The 22758-nt window shown below is 36.4% G+C and overlaps 1 protein-coding gene across 2 annotated transcripts in view; it reads right to left on the reverse strand.

The window, feature by feature from the left end:
• Positions 1 to 22758, reverse strand: part of SNTG1 (syntrophin gamma 1) — a 564878-nt gene that overhangs the window by 330181 nt on the left and 211939 nt on the right. For both annotated transcript variants that reach the window (XM_023540209.1, XM_003421078.3), the window contains exons 8-9: positions 12123 to 12205; positions 4100 to 4230 (exon numbers count right to left, since the gene is read on the reverse strand). In XM_023540209.1, the coding sequence (XP_023395977.1) occupies positions 4100 to 4230; positions 12123 to 12205 (214 nt within the window). The remainder of the gene's footprint in view (positions 1 to 4099; positions 4231 to 12122; positions 12206 to 22758) is intronic.

Raw genomic sequence — 22758 nt, forward strand, 5'->3', positions numbered from 1 at the left:
GAAAACACAACATATCAAAACCTTTGGGACACAACAAAAGCAGTGCTGAGATGTCAGTTTATAGCAATAAATTTACACATAAAAAAAAAGTACAAAAATCAAAATATCAACCCTACAACTTGAATAAACAGAAAGAGAGCTGCAAAAGCAGCCAAAGTCACCAGAAGAAATAAAGTAATAAAAATTAGAGCAAAAACAAAGGAAACAGAGAACAGAAAAACAATAGAATCAACAAGACTAAAAGCTGTTTTTTTTAAGATTTAATATAATTGTCAAACCACTGGCCAAACTGACAAAAGAAAAACAAGATAGATGTAAATAACCCAAATAAGAAATGAGATGTGTGACATTACAACAGAACCAACTAAAATAAAAAGAATCATAACAGAATACTATGAAAAACTGTACTAAAACAAATTTGAAAACCTAGACGAAATGGACAAATTTCCAGAAACACACCATCTACCTAAACTAACGCAAACTGAGGTTATAAATTTGAACACACCCATAACAAAAGAAGAAATTGAAGGGGTAAAAAACAAACAAACAAACAAACAAAAGCACTCCAAGCCAAGAAAAGCCCTGGTCCAGACGGCTTTGCTGGAAATTCTACCAAACGTTCAGAGAAGAGTTTACACCAATTCTACTCAAGGTATTCCAGAACATAGAAAAGGAAGAAATATTCCCAAACTCATTCTATGAAGCCAGCATAACCCTGACACTAAAGCTACACAGGACACCACTAAAATAGAAAACTGAAGACTAATATCCCTCATAAATATAGATGCAAACATTCTCAACAAAATCCTAGCCAACAGAATACACCAGCATATCAAAATAATAATACGACCAAGTGCGGTTCATGCCAGGCATGCAGGTTTGGTTCAACATTAGAAAATCAATGCATGTAACCCATCACATAAACAAAACAAAGAAAAAGAATCACATGATCATATCAATTTATGCAAAAAGGCATTTCAAAAAGCCCAACAAACTTTCCTGATAAAAAATCTCACCAAAATAAGAATAGAAAGGAAATTCCTCAGCATATGGTAAAGGAAATTTATACAAAAGCAACAGCCAACATTATCCACAACTGAAAGAATCTGTAGGCCTTCCCCTTGAGAATGGGAACCAGGAAAGGACACCCTATTTTATAACTGGTTGTATTCAACATTGCATTGGAGGTCCTAGCGAGAGCAGTAGGCAAGAAAAGGAAATAAAGGATATCCACATTAGTAAGGAAGACGTAAAACCGTCCCTATTCGCAGATGATATTCTATTCATAGAAAATCCTAAAGACCCAACAAGAAAGAAAATAGATTTTTTTTTAAAAAAGAACATATTCTCAAGTACCTGTGTAATAAAGGAGTCAATACTCATATCATTAGAGAGTCAGATTAATGTTCACGTCATCAGAGTGCCAGAGGGAGGGAGAGTGATACCAACAAACTATCTGAGGAAATAATGGCCAGAAATGTCCCTAATTTGGTGAAATACAAACAACTACATATTCAAGAATGTTGTTGTTGTTGTTAGGTGCCATCTAGTCAGTTCCAATTCATAGTGACCTTATAAGCCTGGTCCTGCACCATCCTTTCAATTGATATATTCAAGCCCATTGTAGCAGCCATTGTGTCAATCCATCTCCTTGGGTGTTTTCCATTTTTTCACTGATCATCTACTTTATCAAACATGGTACCCTTCTCCAGGGACTGGTCCCTCCTATAATATATCCAAAGTATGTGAGACGAAGTCTCACCATCCTCCCTTCTAAGGAGCATTCTGGCTGTACTTCTTCCAAGACAGACTTGTTTGTTCTTCTGGAAGTCCATGGTGTATTCAATATTCTTCACCAACACCATAACTCAAAGGCATCAATTCTTGTTTGGTCTGCCTTATTCATTATCCAGCTTTCGCATGCAGATGAGGTGACTGAAAATATCATGGCTTGGGTCACACGTACCTTAGTCCTCAAAGTGACATCTTTGCTTTTAAATACTTGAAAGAGGTCTTTTGGAGCAGATTTTCCCAATGCAATGCATTGATTTCATGACTACTGTTTCCACGGGAGTTGATTGTGGATCCATGTAAAATTAAATCCTTGATAATTTCAATCTTTTCTGCGTTTATCACGATGTTGCTTATTGGTCCAGTTGTGAGGACTTTTGTTTCCTTTATGTTGAGGTGTAATCCATGCTGAAGGTTGCAGTCTTTGATCTTCATCAGTAAGTGTTTCAAGTCCTCTTCACTTTCAGCAAGAAAAGCTGTGTCATCTGCATGTCACAGGTGGTTAATGAGTCTTCCTTCAATCCTAATGCCATGTTTTTCTTCATATAGCCCAGCTTCTTGTATTCTTTGCTCAGCATACAGACTGAATATGTATGGTGAAAGGATGCAACCCTGACACACACCAAGATGCAAGAATGTTAGTGGGTCCCATATATTATAAACCAAAGAAATACACACTAAGACACATGATAATTAATCTTCAGAAAATTAAAGAGTAAAAAATAATCTTGAAAGTAGACAGAGAAACAATATATTACTTATGGGGAAACACCAATTTTAATGATAGTAGATTTCTTATCTAAAATGACTGAGGTCAGAAGGAAGTAGTGTAACATTTTTCAGGTATTGAAATAAAAGAATTACTAATGAAAAGTCTACATCTAAGTACACTATCAATCAGGAAAAAAGATGAAATAAAATTCTCAAAGAATTCTTAAAGTATTTGATACTAACAAATCTATTCTTAAAAAATGACTAAAAAATGTTTTCCAAACAGAAAGGAAATGATAAGAGAAGGCTTGGAACATCAGAAAAGAAAAAAATGTAACATCAGATTTGGTAAACATTGGGGTAAATATAGCAGATTATTCCTCTCCAATTAGTTCACTAAATCATATTTGAGGGTTAAAACAAAATCATAACACCATCTAATATGGTGTCCACTGTATTTACAGAAAATACATAAAATAATTATACTTACAAAGTGGGAAGGATAAAAAAAAGGGACTTAAATAGGAGTAAGGTTTCTACAGTTCACTGGAAGTGGTAAACGATACCAGTAGACTCCAATAAGTCATGTGTGCATATTGTAACACCTACAGTAACCACTTAGAAAACTACACAGTGATATACTCAAAGATCTGTAGATAAATCAAGGTCTAATCCTAAAACTTGTGGGTGTAGCTAAAGCAGGCTTTGATGAAAATGTGTAGTTCTCACTACTTATATTAGAACAGCGCATCTGAAAAATCAATGATCTAAACCAGAGGTTGGCAAACTAAGGCCTGTGTGTCAAATCTAGCCTACCATTTTCTTTTTTAAATAGTTTTACTGGAACAGAGCATGCTTATTTATTCCTATATTGTCTATGACTGTTTTCATGCTGTGTCAGAAGAGTTAAGTAGTTGTGACAGAGACCATACGGCCTGCAAAGCTTACGATATTTACAATATGCTCTTTATAGAAATGTCTCCTAACCCTTGTAACTTGTATCTCAAGAAATGATAAGACCATAAATTTAATATAAAATAATTGAAAGGGTGGAAGCAATTAAAATAAAACAAAACTAATGAAATACATATATATATACGACAGAATCAATAAAGTAAAAAAGTAGTTCTTTGAAAAAATTATTGAAATTGATAAATTCCTGTCAAAGCTTATCAAGAAAAAAAATCAAAGAATAAAAAGGAAGACATCATCAGTGATCCTACACTTATTAAAAAGAGGTGATATGAGATTATTATGAACTGTATAAAAATTAATTTTACAATTAAATGATCTATACAATTTCCTTGAGATAAAAGACATTTACTAAAAGTAATGCAAGAAGAAATACAAAACCCAATAGAACTATATTTATTAAAGACAATGACGCCATTACAATAAGGTAGTAGTAGAGTCAGGGCTTTAGCTTGTGTTTTTTGGTCATAGTCATTATACTGTATAATGGTATTCTTTTGTAGTCCTTTCTACTATCAGGAAGGTGTGAAAGGAGAAATAATAAGGCATATTATGTTAAATGTGTCTATTACTTTTTTCTTTTTCTTCAATCAGTAAAAACCAGAACTCATGCACATGAACCCACCGACTCAAATCCGTCCCAGGGACATACTGAGAGAAACGCGAATGAAGTAGAGGAATCAGTCTGAGGTCACACCACCGCTTTTCCCATCTCAGGCCTGGTGATGTTGGCCATGACGAACATGATAATGTGTCCTAAAATGAATACAAACATTCAGAATCACTTTTTTCTTCTGTGTTTTGAGTTTCTGTCTTTTTCTATTTTTTTTTTCCTAAGTGATTAAAAGACCATACTCATTAACACTAAATTTGTAGTTGGTAACTCCTTGATCACTGGAGTCCCCAAAGTACTTGAGGAAGAAACCAATGAGATCAAGAATGGTGATGAAAGCAATATAGGGGACAGAAAGGAGAAAACAATAATTGCGTGACAGAACTGAATTAATTTAATGGAAAACATGAGGCAAAACTAACTGTAACCTCAATGAATAAGTGACAAAAATAGAAATAAGCCTTTGTTCATTCAGTAAGCAATAATTTTTTAATACCTTCCAAGTGCCGAGCATTATTATAAGTGCTTGTGATTTATCAGTTACTTCTAAATATTTTTTGACTAGAATGAATATTCTTATAAAAACAACTTTCAAAAAAACTACTAAAGGAAATCTTCTGTCCATTGTTTTAACTTCATGTATATAAAAGGCTTTATATTGTTTTAATGTCATGGTTAGAACATGGCTATTTATCTGAAATATGCTGATTGTATGGTTTAGTATTTACAATTATAAATTAGAAGAGTGTAATACACATGTGTAGCTTTTGAAAACTATGAGATTAAAACTTTCTATTTTTGTTAACATAATGACTTATTTCTAGCATGAGTAGTGATTTATATTTTGAATTACACATAACACTTTAAGGTCTACACAGTTACTTCTCTAATTTTCTAGGAGATTAAACTATTACAACAAATACTAAATTCTTCATGGGCAAGTCAAATAATTGACTTCTGAGTCTGTTGCAGAAATTGCAAACTCAATTTTTCTCCACAGCCAACAGGGCATTCAAATCTGTTACATGGTTTGATGTAATCAACCCGAAAGTATAGAGCCTTTGGAAAGCTGTGGATTTACCATGCCAAAAGAAGTTAAAATTCAATTCCTAAAAATCACTCTATTGGTACCAACAATAACCTCTGGAGTTCCAGTGCTGGTTATCCATCTGTCTGCGATCACTCTGAAGTATTTTAAGTTTCATTAGAAGGTTTATCCTTATGTATAGAAGACACATATATTTGAGTAAAAATTGAGCTTTGACTTCATGTTGACTTATGCATCTTTCATTATTTCAGCAGCACTGGTGAAATTTCCGTGTCTCCAGGATGTCAAATAATGTTATTATTTAATTTGCCAAGGGTTGTAAGTGGGTCCAGTCTCAATATCACCTGAGAATTGTTGACATTGCTTTCTCTCCAGTCACTGATGTTTGAGTGATGATGTTAGGAGACATTACTTTACTCTGAATGTTGAACCTCTATTAGTATACACATTATTAAACATTAAGCTGTTCAAAATTGCTTAGAAAAAACACATTTTACTAAACGTTGAGTGTTCTTTGACATCATCCTATTGTCACAGACTGTGCATGTCAATATGAACTAAATTCTTAGAGCATTTTAGAAGTGCTGAAAGAGTTGACAGGCTCCTGTAACTCAGTGTGGACGCCCTGCTGCTGAGATGGCACTAAGAGAGGCTTTGTCTCTAAGACAGCTACTTTTGGGTGTGAGACAATTGCTTATAACATTTATCTAGTGATAGCAAAAGCACACATCTAGACTCTATGTTAATCTTTCTCATGGCCTTTGTGTTAGGTGCTATGCTGGTGGGAGTAAGACACAGGGTTGTTTGGGAGAGAGTACAACAGAGAAGGTGAGCGCGCAGGCTCCAAATCAGACTGCTCCCTGTCCCTGACTAGCCCTTTAACCCTGGGCGAGTTATTTAAACTATCTGTGCCTTATTTTTCCTGTGTCAAAAGTGGGGCTAGTAATAGTAACTATCAGTAAGATTATAGTGTGTAATAAATAAATAAGTTCTTAGAACAGAGTCTAGAATTGAACATCTTGCTAGTTCCACTTTCTTTAAATAATGGAAATTGTACATTTACTGATAACAGCAGGATGGTGGAAACACTGGTTGTGCCTGTCAGCAAAAATTGGTGAGGAATGTACTTTCTAAAAAAATAATAATAATAATCTTGAATAGTGGACAAAATTATTGCAAACAAAGAACTTCTAGTAAGGACATCCTTAATAATACTACTATGGTTGCAGCGATTAATATACTAATTAGCTAAATTAAGTACTTTACATGCATTGCCTAAAGTCTTTACACCATCTTTGATGTAACTAAGTCCCTCTCTGCACGCATCTGAGACCTATTCTTGGAACACAGTGCACACAGCCACTTTTGAGAAATTCTACAGCAGTTTACCCAAGCCATTCAGCCTGTAAGTGACAAAGCCAGGATTCTTAATTTCAGTGCCAAAGCATCTATTATGACACATTTAACACTCATAATCAGAGGTAAAAAAATGGAAAGAATAATTCAGATCTTTGATCTTGATTATTTCACATTTTTTCTGTGTAACTTTTGACAAATTATTTAATCTTTCAAAAAAGGAAATAATAACTACTCTTTTTTGTTTCATGAGTAAATGCGATAGAAAATGTAAAAGAACATAAAAGACATGGCAATGAAAGGACAACTAATAAATTATATTAATTGAAAATAGTAATCAACAATAGATGAGTGTGATAAGTTTTATAAATCATATTTTATTCATGTCAGATTTTCAGATATGAAACTCCATATGGTCTTTGATATCTTTGATGTAGCATCTTGACTTGATGTATATATCAATATTGTAAATGTGTCACTTTCTTTTATGTTCCCTCCTCATAAGAAGTATGTCCCCTTCAGCTATTGTACTAATCAAGGTCAATTTATTTCATCTGACAGGTCTGTTAATTAAAGTGGAATACCTAGTGTCCTTCAATGATTATTTGTCTCTATTTATTTTTATTACAGAAATAGAGTAGATCTTTTCTTTCTTCTTTTAAAACAGTAGTCTTAGTCATTTTGAATTGTATATAAAATATGTGAACACAATGACTTTCATGGTTTTGAGAACCATACCTATTTTTCAAAGGCTTAATTCCTCAATGTTGTTTCCTATGATAATTAACAGTGTGAATATAAAAAGCCACAATTATATGCTCTTTGATTTTAAATTGTCTCTTTTTCCCAACACTTAACACATTTCAAGTTATATTGCCACACAATGGCCTCTTACCAATACAAAACTGCATACAGGGCAAAATGTTGATTCACAGATTTTGTTAAGGATTTGGCAAAGAAAGTATTCATTAAAGGAGTATTGTTAAAAATGTTTTTCAAAGTCTGATTTTCGGATTACCTGAGTCAGAGTCACCTGGAGAGCATATGCAAGATACCTTTCTTCATCTCCGAGAGAAGAGATTGGGGGGGCCTGGCCTGGGACTCAGACATTTGTGCTTTGGGTAGCAAACCAGGTGATTCTTTTACACTCTAAAATTAGTCCTTTAGAAGGGGATGGTGGTGGTTCAGTGGTAGAATTCTCACCTTCCATGTGGGAGACCCATTTTCAATTCCCGTGTCAGTGCAGCCAGCACCTGTCTGTTAGTGGGGGCTTGCATGTTGCTTTGATGCTGAACAGACTTCAGCAGAGCTTACAGACTAAAACAAACTAGGAAGAAAGGGGTGGTTATCTACTTTCAAAAATCAGCCCATGAAAATCCTATGGATTACAAACATCTGATCTGCAAATAATCACGTTGATGGCATAGGTCCAGGAAGCATTTCATTTCATTGTGCATGGAGCCACCATGAGTCAGGGCTGCCATGAGTCAGGGGGTCTCAAGGGTGTTTTATAACACTTGTTACAAGAGCTAGGTTACATTTTTATGTAGGATAATGGAGGGTGTATATATGGTATAAGACTCTATTTTCCCTTCTCCTGAAAATGCTGCCTTAAGACAAATTTAGGATTTCAGAATACTAGGATAGTGCTAGCTTACTCATAATTTACTTCAGAGAAAAATTTAAGCATAAACCAAAACTAAGTTGTGGAGTCGATTCTGACTCACAGCAACCCTATAGGACAGATTAGAACTGTCCCGTAGGATTTCCAAGGCTCTAAATCTTTATGGAAGTAGACTGTCACATCATTCTCCTGTCAGCGACCGATGAGTTCCAACCGCAGACCTTTTGGTTAGCAGCTGAGCACTTTAACCACTGCGCCACCAGGCACGGGAATTAAAAATGGAGTTACCTAGGTCTAGGTTCACGATAGAATTGAGAAGTTAAGCACATAAGAAGAACAGATGATTCTATCAAGGAGAAGGCAGACTCTGCAATGTGCAAACATACCACGGGTAATGTGCATCAGGACATGCCCTTCCTTCCCAGTGCCAACTGTCCTCTCTTATTTGATGATATCGATGATGTGTCACAAGAAAGCTTGCCTCTGTGTTTCGTAATTTTATAAACACATAACTGGAGATGCTCTCTACTCTTCACTCCTGTACTGAAGTCTGTTCAAGAGATGGGAGAAAAGTGTGCGATAGCACTGACTGCTAAGTCCCTACAAGTAGATCGCACATTCAACAGAGCACATACTTGATGCCAGAGTTTCTCAATTTCTGTTGAATTCAATTAAATCAGACCTTCAAAGTCCCCGGCCGCCCTTATCTCTGCTATTAGAACACTGATTTTCCTTTCTTACTTGAGAGTTAATTTTATGCATTTGTCTATAGCAGGGCTTGAACAGGTTCATTCCAGCTCGAACACCAGCTGAGACTTTGCATTTCCACTCCAGATATACTGAATCAGAATCTGCATTTTAACAAGATCCCTAGGTGACTCTTATGTATAATAAATCTTGAGAACCACTGCTCTACCAGTGGTTCTTAGAATTGGTCCCTAACCAGCAGCATTAGCATCACCTGGGAACTTGTTAGAAATGCAAATTCTCAGCAGGGGTTTGAACCAGAACCAACCAGTTCAAAGTTCTGGTCTACAGATCTGAGTTTTAAATGCCTTGACTCAGAAACCATATTCTCCTCCCTCAAATACCTAGAATAATGTCTTCCACAGACTAAGTTCTAGGTAAATATTCATTTAATTAAAATGCATTGAGAATTTTAATTTTGAATATACGCCATTTGAATTTGTATATGGTTTTATTCTTATTCTCTAAAATACAATAAATTACTTTCCTTACACTGAAATATGTTCACTAACATCAAAAGAATGTCAATATGTCAAATAATAATGTCAATATTAATGTCAAAAGTGGGAATAAAATGTTTTGAGAATAGAAAGACAGCTCTAGCAAGAAACATTTATGACTTTTTTAAAAATTTTACATAATTAGTTGGAATTGACAGCAGTGGTTGTGGTTTAGATATATTTGAAAGAGTCATTTTATAGAATTACTGAGTAATTTTCTTGCTCAGACTGAAGCTTTTTGAAGCAGACCATTATATCAATCAACCTTATTAAGGCATAATTCATAGAATTAATTCCACAGATTTTGTGTGTGTGCTGTTGGAATGAATTAAAAAAAAAAAGAAGAAGAAGAAAAGGAAGAAGAATGGGCTCTTCATCCTCACACACCCCACTGTGACTTCACTACTTTTCCTTATTATAGAGGGGTCATGGTTTGGGTATGGCATTAGCATGACAACATTACAAAGCAGCTCTTTCCCACTCTGAAGTGAAGTAGCTCTCCTACTTAGGATAGGAGCTGAGACAGGGGTACCCAGGTAAGTGACAAGGGAAAGAGGGTTCTCAGGAGAAACACTTAAGGAGGAGAGAAGCAGGATGAGGCAGGGAACAGGCAGGCTAGGGATGTGTGTTCCTCAGTCCTACCCAATGAGGGGAAATAGTTCTTAGAGTTGCCCCTCTTTTAGGCAAGGGGCCTGTCTCTGTACCTATATCAGTAGGAGGCCAGTTTGGCCATGCCCTGGCTGAGGAAGGGCAGCGAGCCTGAACTCCCAGGCCAAGCTCCTTAGAGAAGGATGGGTGGTAAGCTGGAACAGCAGAGTTCCTAGCAGCTGAGGTGGGTGCATCAGCCCATTTAAAGGAGATTAAGAAATACCAAAGGAGGGAGGAGCCCTGATGGTGTAGTGGTTAAGAGCTCTATTGCTAACCAAAAGTTCAGCAGTTCTAAGCCACCAGCCACTCCTTAGAAACGCTATGGGGCAGTTCCACTCCGTCCTACAGGCTTGCTGAGTCAGAATCTACTCGATGGCACCTAACAACAAAAACGAAGGAAGAAGGGCATCTAAATTGGGAGGAGAGAAGGCAAGCGAAGCAATTACTGCAATAGGAGGTAAAAGATTAGGTTGAGACTATGGGATTCAGAAGGGCAGAATGACTGTCTGTGGGTCAAGGGCTCTTAGAGGGAAACTGGCTACACTACTTCTACTATGTCTAGACTGAGACAGACATAGCTTGTTAATTTTTCAATTAAGTAGCTTTTCATATCAAAGCCATATTTTACTTATATAGAAGGAAAGGAATTAATCATATCATCATTAATATTCTGTAATCATTAGGATAAATGTTTTATTACTAAGTAATTCATCTATGTTTAAATTTGAAGAAAAAAGATTGAAGCGAAATTAGCTTTTTTGTTTTTTAATGATTTCACTTTAATTATAATTTAACATTAAATTCTTAAGAAACAGAATATATTAATACATTCTATAAGAGGAAATAAGGCAAGAGTATATTTGAATTAATGCTTGTTTAAACATTATTTTACTTTTAATGTTTTCACATGTTGCCATCCTCTGAAAATCAGTGTTCAATGTTCTAAAGATCATCTTTTCTGTGACAATCATTTCCCTGGTTGTAAAAATAAAAAATAAAGCCAAACAAAATATACCAAATATGACTGGTTTTAGGAAATGTCCTTAAATTTCTAGGTATAACCCTTGGAATAGCTAAATGTTCATTTTTAGGAGAGGAAAGGCTTGAAGGCCTGAGGTACTTGGCTGAGGAATAATGCTGTCGCAACTAAGGTCAAACTGAAGGTTCAATGGCATGGTCCATGAGTCAAGCCTAAAGATGCTCAAAGTGGTGCTTTGAAGAAAAATGCCAGAATTAGGAAAATAATCTGAAATTGAAGATGAATTATACAAATTAGAAAAAGAAGCTGTATTCCTTTTGAATCCCAATAAATATGTGAGACAGAAAAATAAAATTCTGCTTAAAGTCAACTCTCCTACTTTTTACTTTTCTTATCTGTGAGCACAGGGGATTTCTGTTAGATGTAGATATAATCAGAGATATTTGTTTTGTCTTTAGGATGTGAGTATTTTGTTGAATATACACTAGTTAAGAACTTCAAAAATATTTATTTAAAAAAACTTGTTTACTCCAAAATACAAGGAAAATAAAAGTTAACATTTTGTTAAATGTTGAAAAAACAAACACATCAATTCCATTAGTTACTAAATGTGTGTACAGTTAAACAATTCATTACATTTTAACATAATGCATGGGTTAGACTTTGTCACTTTGAAATTAATTCCCTGATATGCACTAAGAAGATCAAGAAATACCCACTTATGGCAAATTAAATAATTACACTTAGCTAAATAATTTCAAAACAAAATGATTAAAAATCAAGCAAAATAATTTAGAGCATAAAATTATAAATAATACAGAATGTTATAAAATGATTATATGATGTAGTGTGGCTTCCCAAAGTTAAAGTCTTCATAGTCTACAAAGGGTAAGTAAGCCTAAATAAAAAAATAAATTTTTATTTAGGAAAATGACGTAAAGAAAAAACTGACCTACTTAATTTTTTCTTTTCTTGCTTGTCGTAATACTTAAATGATGAAGCAACCAAAGGTTTCAAGTCTGTCAGATGAACCAGACTTAACAGCAATTTTTGCCAACTATAAATATATGTATATTACACACGGGTGTTTCTTTATCTCCTTATTAATCTGAACTATGCCTCAGTCATCTTACTGTATTGTTGGGATGGTAGTTGAGATGTAAGCCACTGTCACAAAGAGGAGAGGAGGTACCACTGCTCTGGTCACTGGGAGCACCTACAAAACACAAAATCACAAAATCCCAGTAGTTAAAATGCTATACCACTCTAAACTGATACATTTTACACTGTGTTTATGAATTATTTAGTGATATCAAATAAATCAGGTATTAAAATAGAAATTTTATTTCACTTATATCAAAGCCTGACATAAGTGACTAAAGTTAATGGTTCACGAAAGAGATCCACAAACATTTGTTTTCGTTTTTTGCTTTATTTGAGAAACATTTAGGCTTTACTAAGGAAAACATGTAACTTTATTAAAAGTGTTGTTTTATTATCCAAAGTGGTTTACACTTCTAAAATCAAAAATAACCAAATCGGTTGCCATCAAGTCAGTTCTGACTTATAGTGACCCCATGTGTTACAGAGTAGAACTGAGCTCTAGCGGTTTTACTTGGCTGTAATCTTTATGGAAGCACATTGCCACTTTCTTCCACAGAGCCATGGTGTTGGTTTGAACCTCCAACTTTTAGGTTAGCAGCCAGCTGCAAACTACTTGTACCACTCAGGGATTTCTAAACCACACTTATAATAATGCAAGCTTTAGCTTGTCTGAAAAGTTCCATTTAATGCCATGTTTCAACCTACAAGCAAATCCTATGTTTAGAAACCATAATTTTCCATGATAACAAAAAAACCTGCATGTGTTCTGTCTTTGTAAGTGCTCTTGGTATGCACCATAATTAGGGATATCATGGAAGTTATCTAACAATAGGAATGCCAAAATACTATATTAAACCCTCATGAAAAATCTGCTAACATTTCTGATTTTCTAAGATTGCAATATATAATAGGTCTAAGGGTCAGGATTAGAATCCATTTTGTAAATTCCTTATTACTTGCTTTTTTGAAAGAAAGTTAATTAAATATTAAAACCAAAAAATGTTTTCAGTGATGTTGATAAATGTGAGGTATTAATATAATGAAATATGAATTTTTATTTGACATATGCTTAATTTCAGACATCACAGGTCATAGATAACAGTCTTAACATATTAACCCAAATACTCAGAAAATAAATGACTGTGCTCTCCTCTTTCATGACTCCAATATCCTAGTTTTTCTGATGCTAAAAAAGAAGCCATCAACTTCTTTGTTATAGTTGGTCAGATACAGTTTTTCCACGCCTTAAACTTTAAGAAATTCACACATTGTTTCAGCTATTCTTTTTTTTCTATAAAGTTTATTTGCATTTCTCAAGTATAAGAGACTTTTAATGCTCACACATATTAAATTAAAAATTATATCCCTTTTGAACTGAACGATAATGAAAACACAATACACAAAATTCTGTGAAATGCATTTAAAACATACTCATTGAGTAAAACTGAAACACTTTACAGTGTATAAAAGAAAAAAGTAAACTCAGAGATCAATATTTTCATCTTAGAAACGGAAGACTGAATTAAATCAAAGTAAAAAGAAGGCAGAAAATAGTAAAAATAAAAATGAAAATCAAAAAGTAGAAGATAATAGAAAAAATTAAAACTAAGCAGATTCTTTGGAAAGATTAATAAAATAGATACACATAGGAGGCAGAGCCAGGATGGCTCACTTCAGCTGAGCCCTCTTACAACCAAGACTCTAAAAAACAAGTGAAATGAGTATATTTATGACAAGCTAGGAGCACTGAACATCAAACGCAAGCTTAGAAAATGAACTGAGGGGCAGGTGGAAGAGACAGTTCAGAAGCTGAGAGGAGTTACCAGACCTGAATTACGGGGAGCCCTCAGGCACTATTCCTGGGAGCAGCGGTGGTAGGCTGGTACTAGCATCCGGCTGAAGTTTCCTCAGGGAGAAGCAGCCAGCCACACAGCCTACTCACACCTCCGGAACAAGAGAAGAACGGTGCCCTCAGCAAAGGCTAAGTACTTGCGTGTATTTTACCGCCGCCCCCGCTCCCAAGCCGGCTTCAGCAGTTGATTTCCCTGGGCCTGAGATAGGCCCTGTTGAGCACCTAGACCCATTCTCCTGGCCTTGGAGAAGAATGAATTTGCAACTGGGGGAAAAGATAATTTTCTAGCTCCACTAACCAGGGGAGCTCAGGACAGAATTGGCTCCTGTCCAGGCATAAATGGTCCATAGACTGTGAGTACCTTTCCCCTCTGCATGGACCTCTGTGAGCCTATTTCAGGAGACTAGGCCCTTGTTGGCAGGCTCCAACCATTTCAGCTATGCAGTAGAGGTGGGTGTTTGATGTCTGACTTTGCTTTGCCTATTAAACACGGTCCTCACCAACCCACATCAGGGGCCTAAGGACTGGCAGCACCACTCAGGTGCCCAGCAACCTGCGACAGGGGTCAAAAGATAACTGGTACCTCCCAAGCCTTACAACCAAAAACACTGGGTCCGACGGTCCGTCTGCTGAACCCATCCACCTGTATGCTCTAGGGAACAGGGACACACTTTCCTCAGAGATGCATGTAGGATGATTCTCAGCCCCCTGCCTTGTTCAGAGTGTGACACCCTGCTGCAGCCAGATACCGGTGCCTACGCCAATCACCCCATCCCTTCTAAGACTGTAGGACAGAGCCTGAAACACACACTTGATGATCAGCTACCTGGACACCTGAGCGGAATTCATATAAGAAAAGTGAATGGACTCCTAGACTGATAAATCTAATAACAGCTCTAGACATTAGGGACAGGGTATCAGAGCTCTAAAGGTGAAAATAATCAAGTTAACTCACTCAAGCAACCCATCTTGGCATATCAGAACAAAACAAAGCAGGAAGCTATGACACAGTAAGCAAACATAAAATAAACTAATACAATAACTTTTAGATGGCTTGGAGACAAGAGTCAATATCAACTCACATAAAGAAACAGAACATGATCGCCTCAACAAGCACTCAAAAAAAAGAATCCAGGGATCTTCTAGATGAAAGTGCCTTTCTGGAATTACCAGAGGCACAATACAAAAGATTAATATACAGAACCCTTCAAGACATCAGGAAGGAAATCAGGCAATACACAGAACAAGCCAAGGAACACACAGACAAAGCACTGAAGAAATTAAAAAGATCATTCAGGAACATAATGAAAAATTTAGTAAGCTGGGAAAATCCACAGACAGACAGCAATCAGAAATTCGGAAGATTAACAATTAAATTACAGAAGTAGACAACTCAATAGAAAGTCAGAGGAGCAGAATCGAACAAGTGGAAGGCATAATTTATGAACTTGAAGATAAAGCCCTTGGTACTAATATACTTGAAGAAAAATCAGATGAAAGAATTTTAAAAAATGAAGAAAAGTTAAGAATCATGTGGGACTCTATCGAGAGTAATAACCTAGGAGTGACTGGACTACCAGAACAGGGAGGATTAACAGAAAATACAGAGAGAATTATTGGAGATTTGTTGGCAGAAAACTTCCCTGATATCGTGAAAGATGAGAAGATATCTATCCAAGATGCTTACTGAACTCTACATAAGGTAGATGTTAAAATAAAGTTACCAAGGCCTACAATAACCAAACTTGCCAAAACCCATAAAGACACAGAGTGGCAAAATGGATTAAAAAACATGATCCGTCTATATCTGCCTACAAGAGACATCTTAGACTTAGAGACAAAAACAAACTAAAACTCAAAGGATGGGAACAAAAATATCAAGCAAACAACAATCACAAAGATCAGGAGTGGCAATATTAATTTCTGACAAAATAGACTTCAAAGTTAAATCCACCACAAAGGATAAAGAAGGACACTATGTAATGATTAAAGGGACAATATACCAAGAAGATACAACCAAATTATATATTTATGCACCCAATGACAGGGCTGCAAGATGCTTAAACTCTATCAACATTGAAAAGTGAGATAGAAAGCTCTGCAATTATAGTAGGAGACTTCAACACACCACTTTCAGTGAAGGGCAGGACATCTAGTAAGAAGCTCAATAAAGACACGGAAGATCTAAATGCCATAATCAACCAACTTTACCTCATAAACATATACAGAACACTCCACCCAACAGCAACCAAGTATACATTTTTTTCTAGTGCACATGGAACATTCTCTAGAATAGACCACATATAAGGTCATAAAGCAAGCCTGAGCAGAATCCAAAACACTGAAATATTACAAAGCATCTTCTCTGACCATAAGGCCATAAAAGTGGAAATCAATAAGAGAAAAAGCAGGGAAAAGAAATTATACACTTGGAAACTGAAGAATACCCTGCTCCAAAAAGACTGTATTATAGAAGACATTAAGGATGGCATAAAGAAATTCATAGAATCGAATGCGAATGAAAACACTTCCTATCAGAACCTTTTGGACACAGCAAAAGCAGTGCTCAGAGGTCAATTTATATCAATAAATACACACATGCAAAAAGAAGAAAGGGCCAAAATAGAAATAGAAATCAAAATAGAAAGAGAGCAACCAAAGAAACCCAGAGGCACCAGAAGAAAACAAATAATAAAAATCAGAGAAGAACTAAATGAAAAAGAAAATAGGAAAACAACTGAAATGATTAACAAGATCAAAAGCTGGTTCTTATAAAAAATCAACAAAATTGAAAAACCATTGGCCAAACTGACTAAAGAAAAACAGGAAAGGAAGCAAATAACCTGAATAAGAAATGAGATGGGCAATATTACAACAAACTCAATTGAAATTAAAAGAATCATACTAGATTACTATGAAAAATTGTACTTTAACAAATTTGAAAACCTAGAAGAAATGGATGAATTCCTAGAAACACACTACCTGCCTAAAGTAACACAAACAGGTACAACAACTAAGCAGACCCATAACAAAGGAAGAGATTGAAAAGGTAACCAAAAAACTCCCAACAAAAAAAAGCCCTTGTCCGGACGGCATTGCAGACTTCTACCAAACTTCCAGAGAAGAGTTAACACCACTACTACTAAAGGTATTTCAGAGCATAGAAAAGGACGGAATACTACCACTCATTCTATGAAGCCAGCGCATATCCCTGATACCAAAACCAGGTAAAGACACCACAAAAAAAGAAAATTATAGACCTATATCCCCCATGAACTTATATGCAAAAATCCTCAACAAAATTCTACCCAATAGAATTCAACAACATAACAAAAAAATAATTCATCATGACCAAGTGGGATTTATACCAGGTATGCAGGGATGGTTCAATATTAGAAAAACAATTAATGTAATCCATAATACAAATAAAACAAAAGATAAGAATCACATGATTTTATCAATTGATGCAGAAAAGGCATTTGGCAAAGTTCAACATCCATTCATGATAAAAACTCTCAGCAAAATAGGATTAGAAGGAAAAATTCCTCAACATAATAAAGGGCATTTATGCAAAGCCAATAGTCAACATCATCCTGAATGGGGAGAGTCTGAAAGCATTCCCCTTGAGACTGGGAACCAGACAAGGATGCCCTTTATCACCGCTCTTATCCCACATTGTGCTGGGGGTCCTAGCCAGAGCAATTAGGCTAGATAAAGACATAAACGGCATCCAGATTGGCAAGGAAGAAGTACAAGTATCTCTATGTGCACATGGCATGATCTTATACACAGAAAACCCTAAGGAATCCTCCAGAAAACTACTGAAACTAATAGTTCAGCAGAGTATCGGGATACAAGATAAACATACAAAAATCAGCTGGATTCCTCTACACTAACAAAAAGAACATTGAAGAGGAAACCACCAAATCAATACCATTTACAGTAGCCCCCAGGAAGATAAAATACTTAGGAATAAATCTTACCAGAGATGTAAAAGATTTATACAAAGAAAACTACAATACAGTTCTGCAAGAAACCAAAAGAGGCCTACATAACTGGAAAAACATGCCTTGCTCATGGATAGAAAGACTTAATATTATAAAAACGTCTGTCCTACCAAAACCGATCTATGGATTTGATGCAATTCCGATTGAAATTCCGACGTTTTTTAATGAGATGGAGAAACAAGTCACCAACTTCATATGGAAGAGAAACAGGCCCTGGATAAGTAAAGCATTACTGAAAAAGAAGAACAAAGTGAGAGGCCTTACTTTACCTGATTTTAGACCCTATTATATTGCTACAGTAGTCAAAACAGCCTGGCACTGGTACAACAACAGATACATAGGCCAATGGAACCTAATTGAGAATCCAGAATTAAATCCATCAACATATGAACAATCGATATTTGACAAAGTCCCCTAAGCAGTTAAGTGGAGAAAAGACCGTCTTTTTAACAAATGGTGCTGGCATAACTGGATATCCATCTGCAAAAAAATGAAACAAGACCCATAACTCACACCATACAAAAAAGAAGCTCAAAATGGGTCAAAGACCTAAATATAAAATCTAAAATGATAAAGATCATGGAAGAAAGAATAGGGACAATGTTAGGAGCCCTAATACATGGCATAAACAGTATACAAAACATTACTAACAATGCAGAAGAAAAACTAGAGAACTGGGAGCTCCTAAAAATCAAACACCTGTGATCATCCAAAGACTTCACCAAAAGAGTAAAAAGACCACCTACAGACTGGGAAAAAGTTTTTAGCTATGACATTTCTGATCGGTGCATGATCTCTAAAATCTATATGATACTGCAAAAACTCAAGTACAAAAAGACAAATAACTGAATTAAAAAATGGGTAAAAGATGTGAACAGACACTTTACTAAAGGACACATTCAAGTAGCTAGCAAATACATGAGGAAATGCTCATGATCATCAGCCACTGGAGAAATGCAAATCAAAACTACAATGAGATTCCATCTCACTCCAACAAGGCTGGCATGAATCCAAAAAACACAAAATAATAAATATTGTAGAGGCTGTGGAGAGACTGGAACACTTATACACTGCTGGTGGGAATATAAAATGGTAAAACCACTTTGGAAATTCATTTGGCACGTCCTTAAAAAGCTAGAAATAAAGCTACCATAGGATCTAGCAATCCCACTCCTTGGACTATATCCTAGAGAAATAAGAGCCTTTACACGAACAGATATATGCATACCCATGTTCACTGCAGCAGTATTTACAATAGCAAAAGGATGGAAGCAACCAAGGTGCCTGTCAATGGATGAATGGATAAATAAATTATGGTATATTCACACAATGGAATACCACACATCAATAAAGAACAGTGATGAATCTGTGAAACATTTCAAAACATGGAGGAATCTGGAAGGCATTATGCTGAGTAAAATTAGTCAGTTGCAAAAGGACAAATATTGTACAAGACCACTATCATAATAACTCAAGAAATAATTTAAACAGAGAAGAAAATATTCTTTAATAGTTAAGAGAGGGGGGAGGGTGGGAGAGGGGTATTCACTAATTAGATAGTAGATAAGAACTACTTTAGGTGGCGGGAAAGAGAACACACAATACAGGCGAGGTCAGCACATCTGGACTAAACCAAAAGCAGTTTCCTGAATGAACTGAATGCTTTGAAGGCCAGTGTAGTGGGGCGGGGGGGGGAGGTTTGGGGACCATGGTTTCAGGGGATATCTAAGTCAGTTGCCATAATAAAACCTATTAAGAAAACATTCTGCATCCCACTTTGGAGAGTGGTGTCTGTGGTCTGAAACTCTAGCAAGCATCCATATAAGATGCGTCAATTGGTCTCAACCCATCTGGACCAAAGGAGTATGAAGATTACTAAGGACACAAGGTAGTTATGAGCCCAAGAGACAGAGAGAGCCACATAAACCAGAGACTACATCAGCCTGAGACCAGAAGAGCTAGATGGTGCCCAGCTACAACCGATGACTGCTCTGACAGGGAACACAACAGAAAATCCCTGAGGGAGCAGGAGAGCTGTGGGATGCAGACCCCAAATTCTCATGAAAAGACCAGACTTAATGGTCTGACTGAAACTAGAAGGACTCCGGTGGTCATGGCCCCCAGACCTTCTGCTGGCCCAGTATAGGAACCATTCCCAAAGCCAATTCTTCAGACAGGGATTGGACTGGACAATGGGATAGAGAGGGATGTCAGTGAGGAGTGAGCTTCTTGGATCACGTGGACACTTGAGACTATGTAGTCATCTCCCGTCTGGAAGGGAGATAAGAGGGTAGAAGGGGTTAGCAGCTGGGGAAATGGACACGAAAAGAGACAGTGGAGGGAGGGAGTGGGCTGTCTCATTAGGGGGAGAGCAATTGGGAATATGTAGCAAGGTATATATAAGTTTTTGTGTGAGAGACTGACTTGATTTGTAAACTTTCACTTAAAGCACAATAAAAATTAAAAAAAAGATAAGCACAAAAGATATAGAAAAAATGTTAGAGTACAAACTACCCATATTAGGAATGAAGGCATGACATCAGTACAAAGCCAACAGATATTTAAGTGAGTAATAAAGTTATGATGAACAGCTTTACATAAACAATTTAGATGAAATTTATACATATTTTGGAAAAAAGTTACCAAAATTGACATAAGAACTAAGAGAATATCCAAAGACACCTATATTCATTAAGAGATTAAATTCCTACACTTCCCCCCTACCAAAAACAAAACAAAAAAAAACTATCTACAACTACAATTCTTGGTTCAGATTGCTTGTCTGTGGATTTCTTCAATCATTTAAGAAAGGGATAATGACAATGCCAAACAAATGATTTATGGAAATGGAGAAGGAGGTACCACTTCACAGCTCATTATGTTTAGACATAATAATCCTGATAAATCCAAGAGAGCCTTAGAAGAAAAGTACAGCCTCGGCTCTTCCCCCAAAATGGCAACTTAGGTAGTCGGGGATCTCCATTCCCTCACAAAAACTTGGAAAAAAAAAAATGAAGCAAAATAACAAAAATACATGATGGAACCAATGGACTCGAGGCACTGATAACTTGAAGAGATAAGGTGACTGGCTGAAGGCCAAAGGAAAAGCAAATTTAAAAGGTAGGAAAATCTTTGTCTTCATGGCTTATGAGAGTTCTTCCTGCCCTGCCCCCATCTAATCAGGGAACCCTAAACACAGTGAGTGGTAGGCTAAGCCAGGTTGAGAAACACAGGTGGTGAGCTGGTAACTTTGGATTAAACCAGATCAAAGCCATTGCCGTCAAGTCGATTTCGTCTCATAGGAGGAATTTAATTTTGCGGACCATCTGATACCTCACAGTCTTAATATCTTACTGGTGGCACCAAGGAAAATGGATCGACAGTGAGAAAACAGCCCCCACCAAAATTCTACAAGGCAGGAAATTCTCTTCACCATTTACGGAGTCCCTCCTGCCCCTCCCCCATCCAAGCCAAGACCCAGAAATGCAGCAAGAGGTGGTGGAGCCACTCTGAGAAACACAAACCGGGGACTGGCTCATTACTGATAGGAAAACAGTGAAGGAACTTAAATTTAACTGACTGATATTCCAATACCTGAAAGATCAAATGTCTCCCTAGGGGAAGCAAGGAAAAATGGATCCACAGGAGGAAGATAGCCCCCCCCACCCCCGCCGCCAAGTATTACAAGGCAGGAAAATCTTTATCTCCAGTGTTTTACAGACTCTTTCCTACCCTTTTCCCATTTAAGCTGTGACCCATAAACACAGTGAGATGCAGGTGGAGCCATTCCACAGAATGCAAACACACACCTGACTCCTGAGAGTAAGGAAAATAGTGAAGGATCTAAAAACTTAAGGACAAGAATGTCCTCTAGTGGATTTTTGGGAAACAGGGCGGAAATAAGGGGAATAAAAAGGGGGGGAAAAAACAGTACTTGAGTAAAAAGAAGATTTTAAGTCCCAGAATTACCAAAATATAATTCAAATGTCTCAGGTCCAAAAACATCTCAGGTATAGAAGAAAACAGAGGACAATGGCCCAATTACAAGAAAACCACAAAGAAGTGGAAACTGAGCCTATGGAGGCCAGGTTAGCAAGAAAATAGAGAACTTCCAGTCAACAATGTTAAAGATATTCAAAGGAAGCAAAGAACATACAGAAAACAAACTAATGTAGATCAAGAAACAAATGACAAACTCAAAAGATGATTTAAAAAAAAAACAAAAAACCAAACCCATTGCCTTCGAGTTGATTCCGACTCATAGCGACCCTAGAGGACAGAGCAGAACTGCCCCATAGAGTCTCCAAGGAGCGCCTGGCGGATTTGAACTGCCAACCTGTTGGTTAGCAGCTGTGGCACTTAACCACTTAGCCACCAGGGCTTCTTAAAAGATGGTAGAAAATGTTAAAGAGAAATACTAGAAGTGACAAATAAAATAGCTGAATTGGAATTTTCAAGGGAGGAATTCAACAGTAGATTTGAGCAACAGAAAACAGACTAAGCTAACTAGAAGACATGGTAACTGAACTTATTATGTCACAAGAGAAACAAGAAAAAAGAACAAAGAAAAGCAAACAAAGTCAAATGGAATTGTGGGACAAAATTAAGAAATTCAATACTAGGATTATGGGAATTTCATAGGAAAAGGAATGAAAGGGATAGAAAGAATTTTCCAAGATGTGATGAAAGATAATTCCCCAGACCTGAATAAAGTCTACAAATCCTGGAATCTAGGCCAACTCCAAGCAGAAGGAATACAACAAGGTCTACGATGAGACATACTATAATAAAATGCTTAAAAACCAA

The sequence above is a fragment of the Loxodonta africana genome, chromosome 14, assembly GCF_030014295.1.
Source record: "Loxodonta africana isolate mLoxAfr1 chromosome 14, mLoxAfr1.hap2, whole genome shotgun sequence".
NCBI lineage: Eukaryota > Metazoa > Chordata > Mammalia > Proboscidea > Elephantidae > Loxodonta > Loxodonta africana.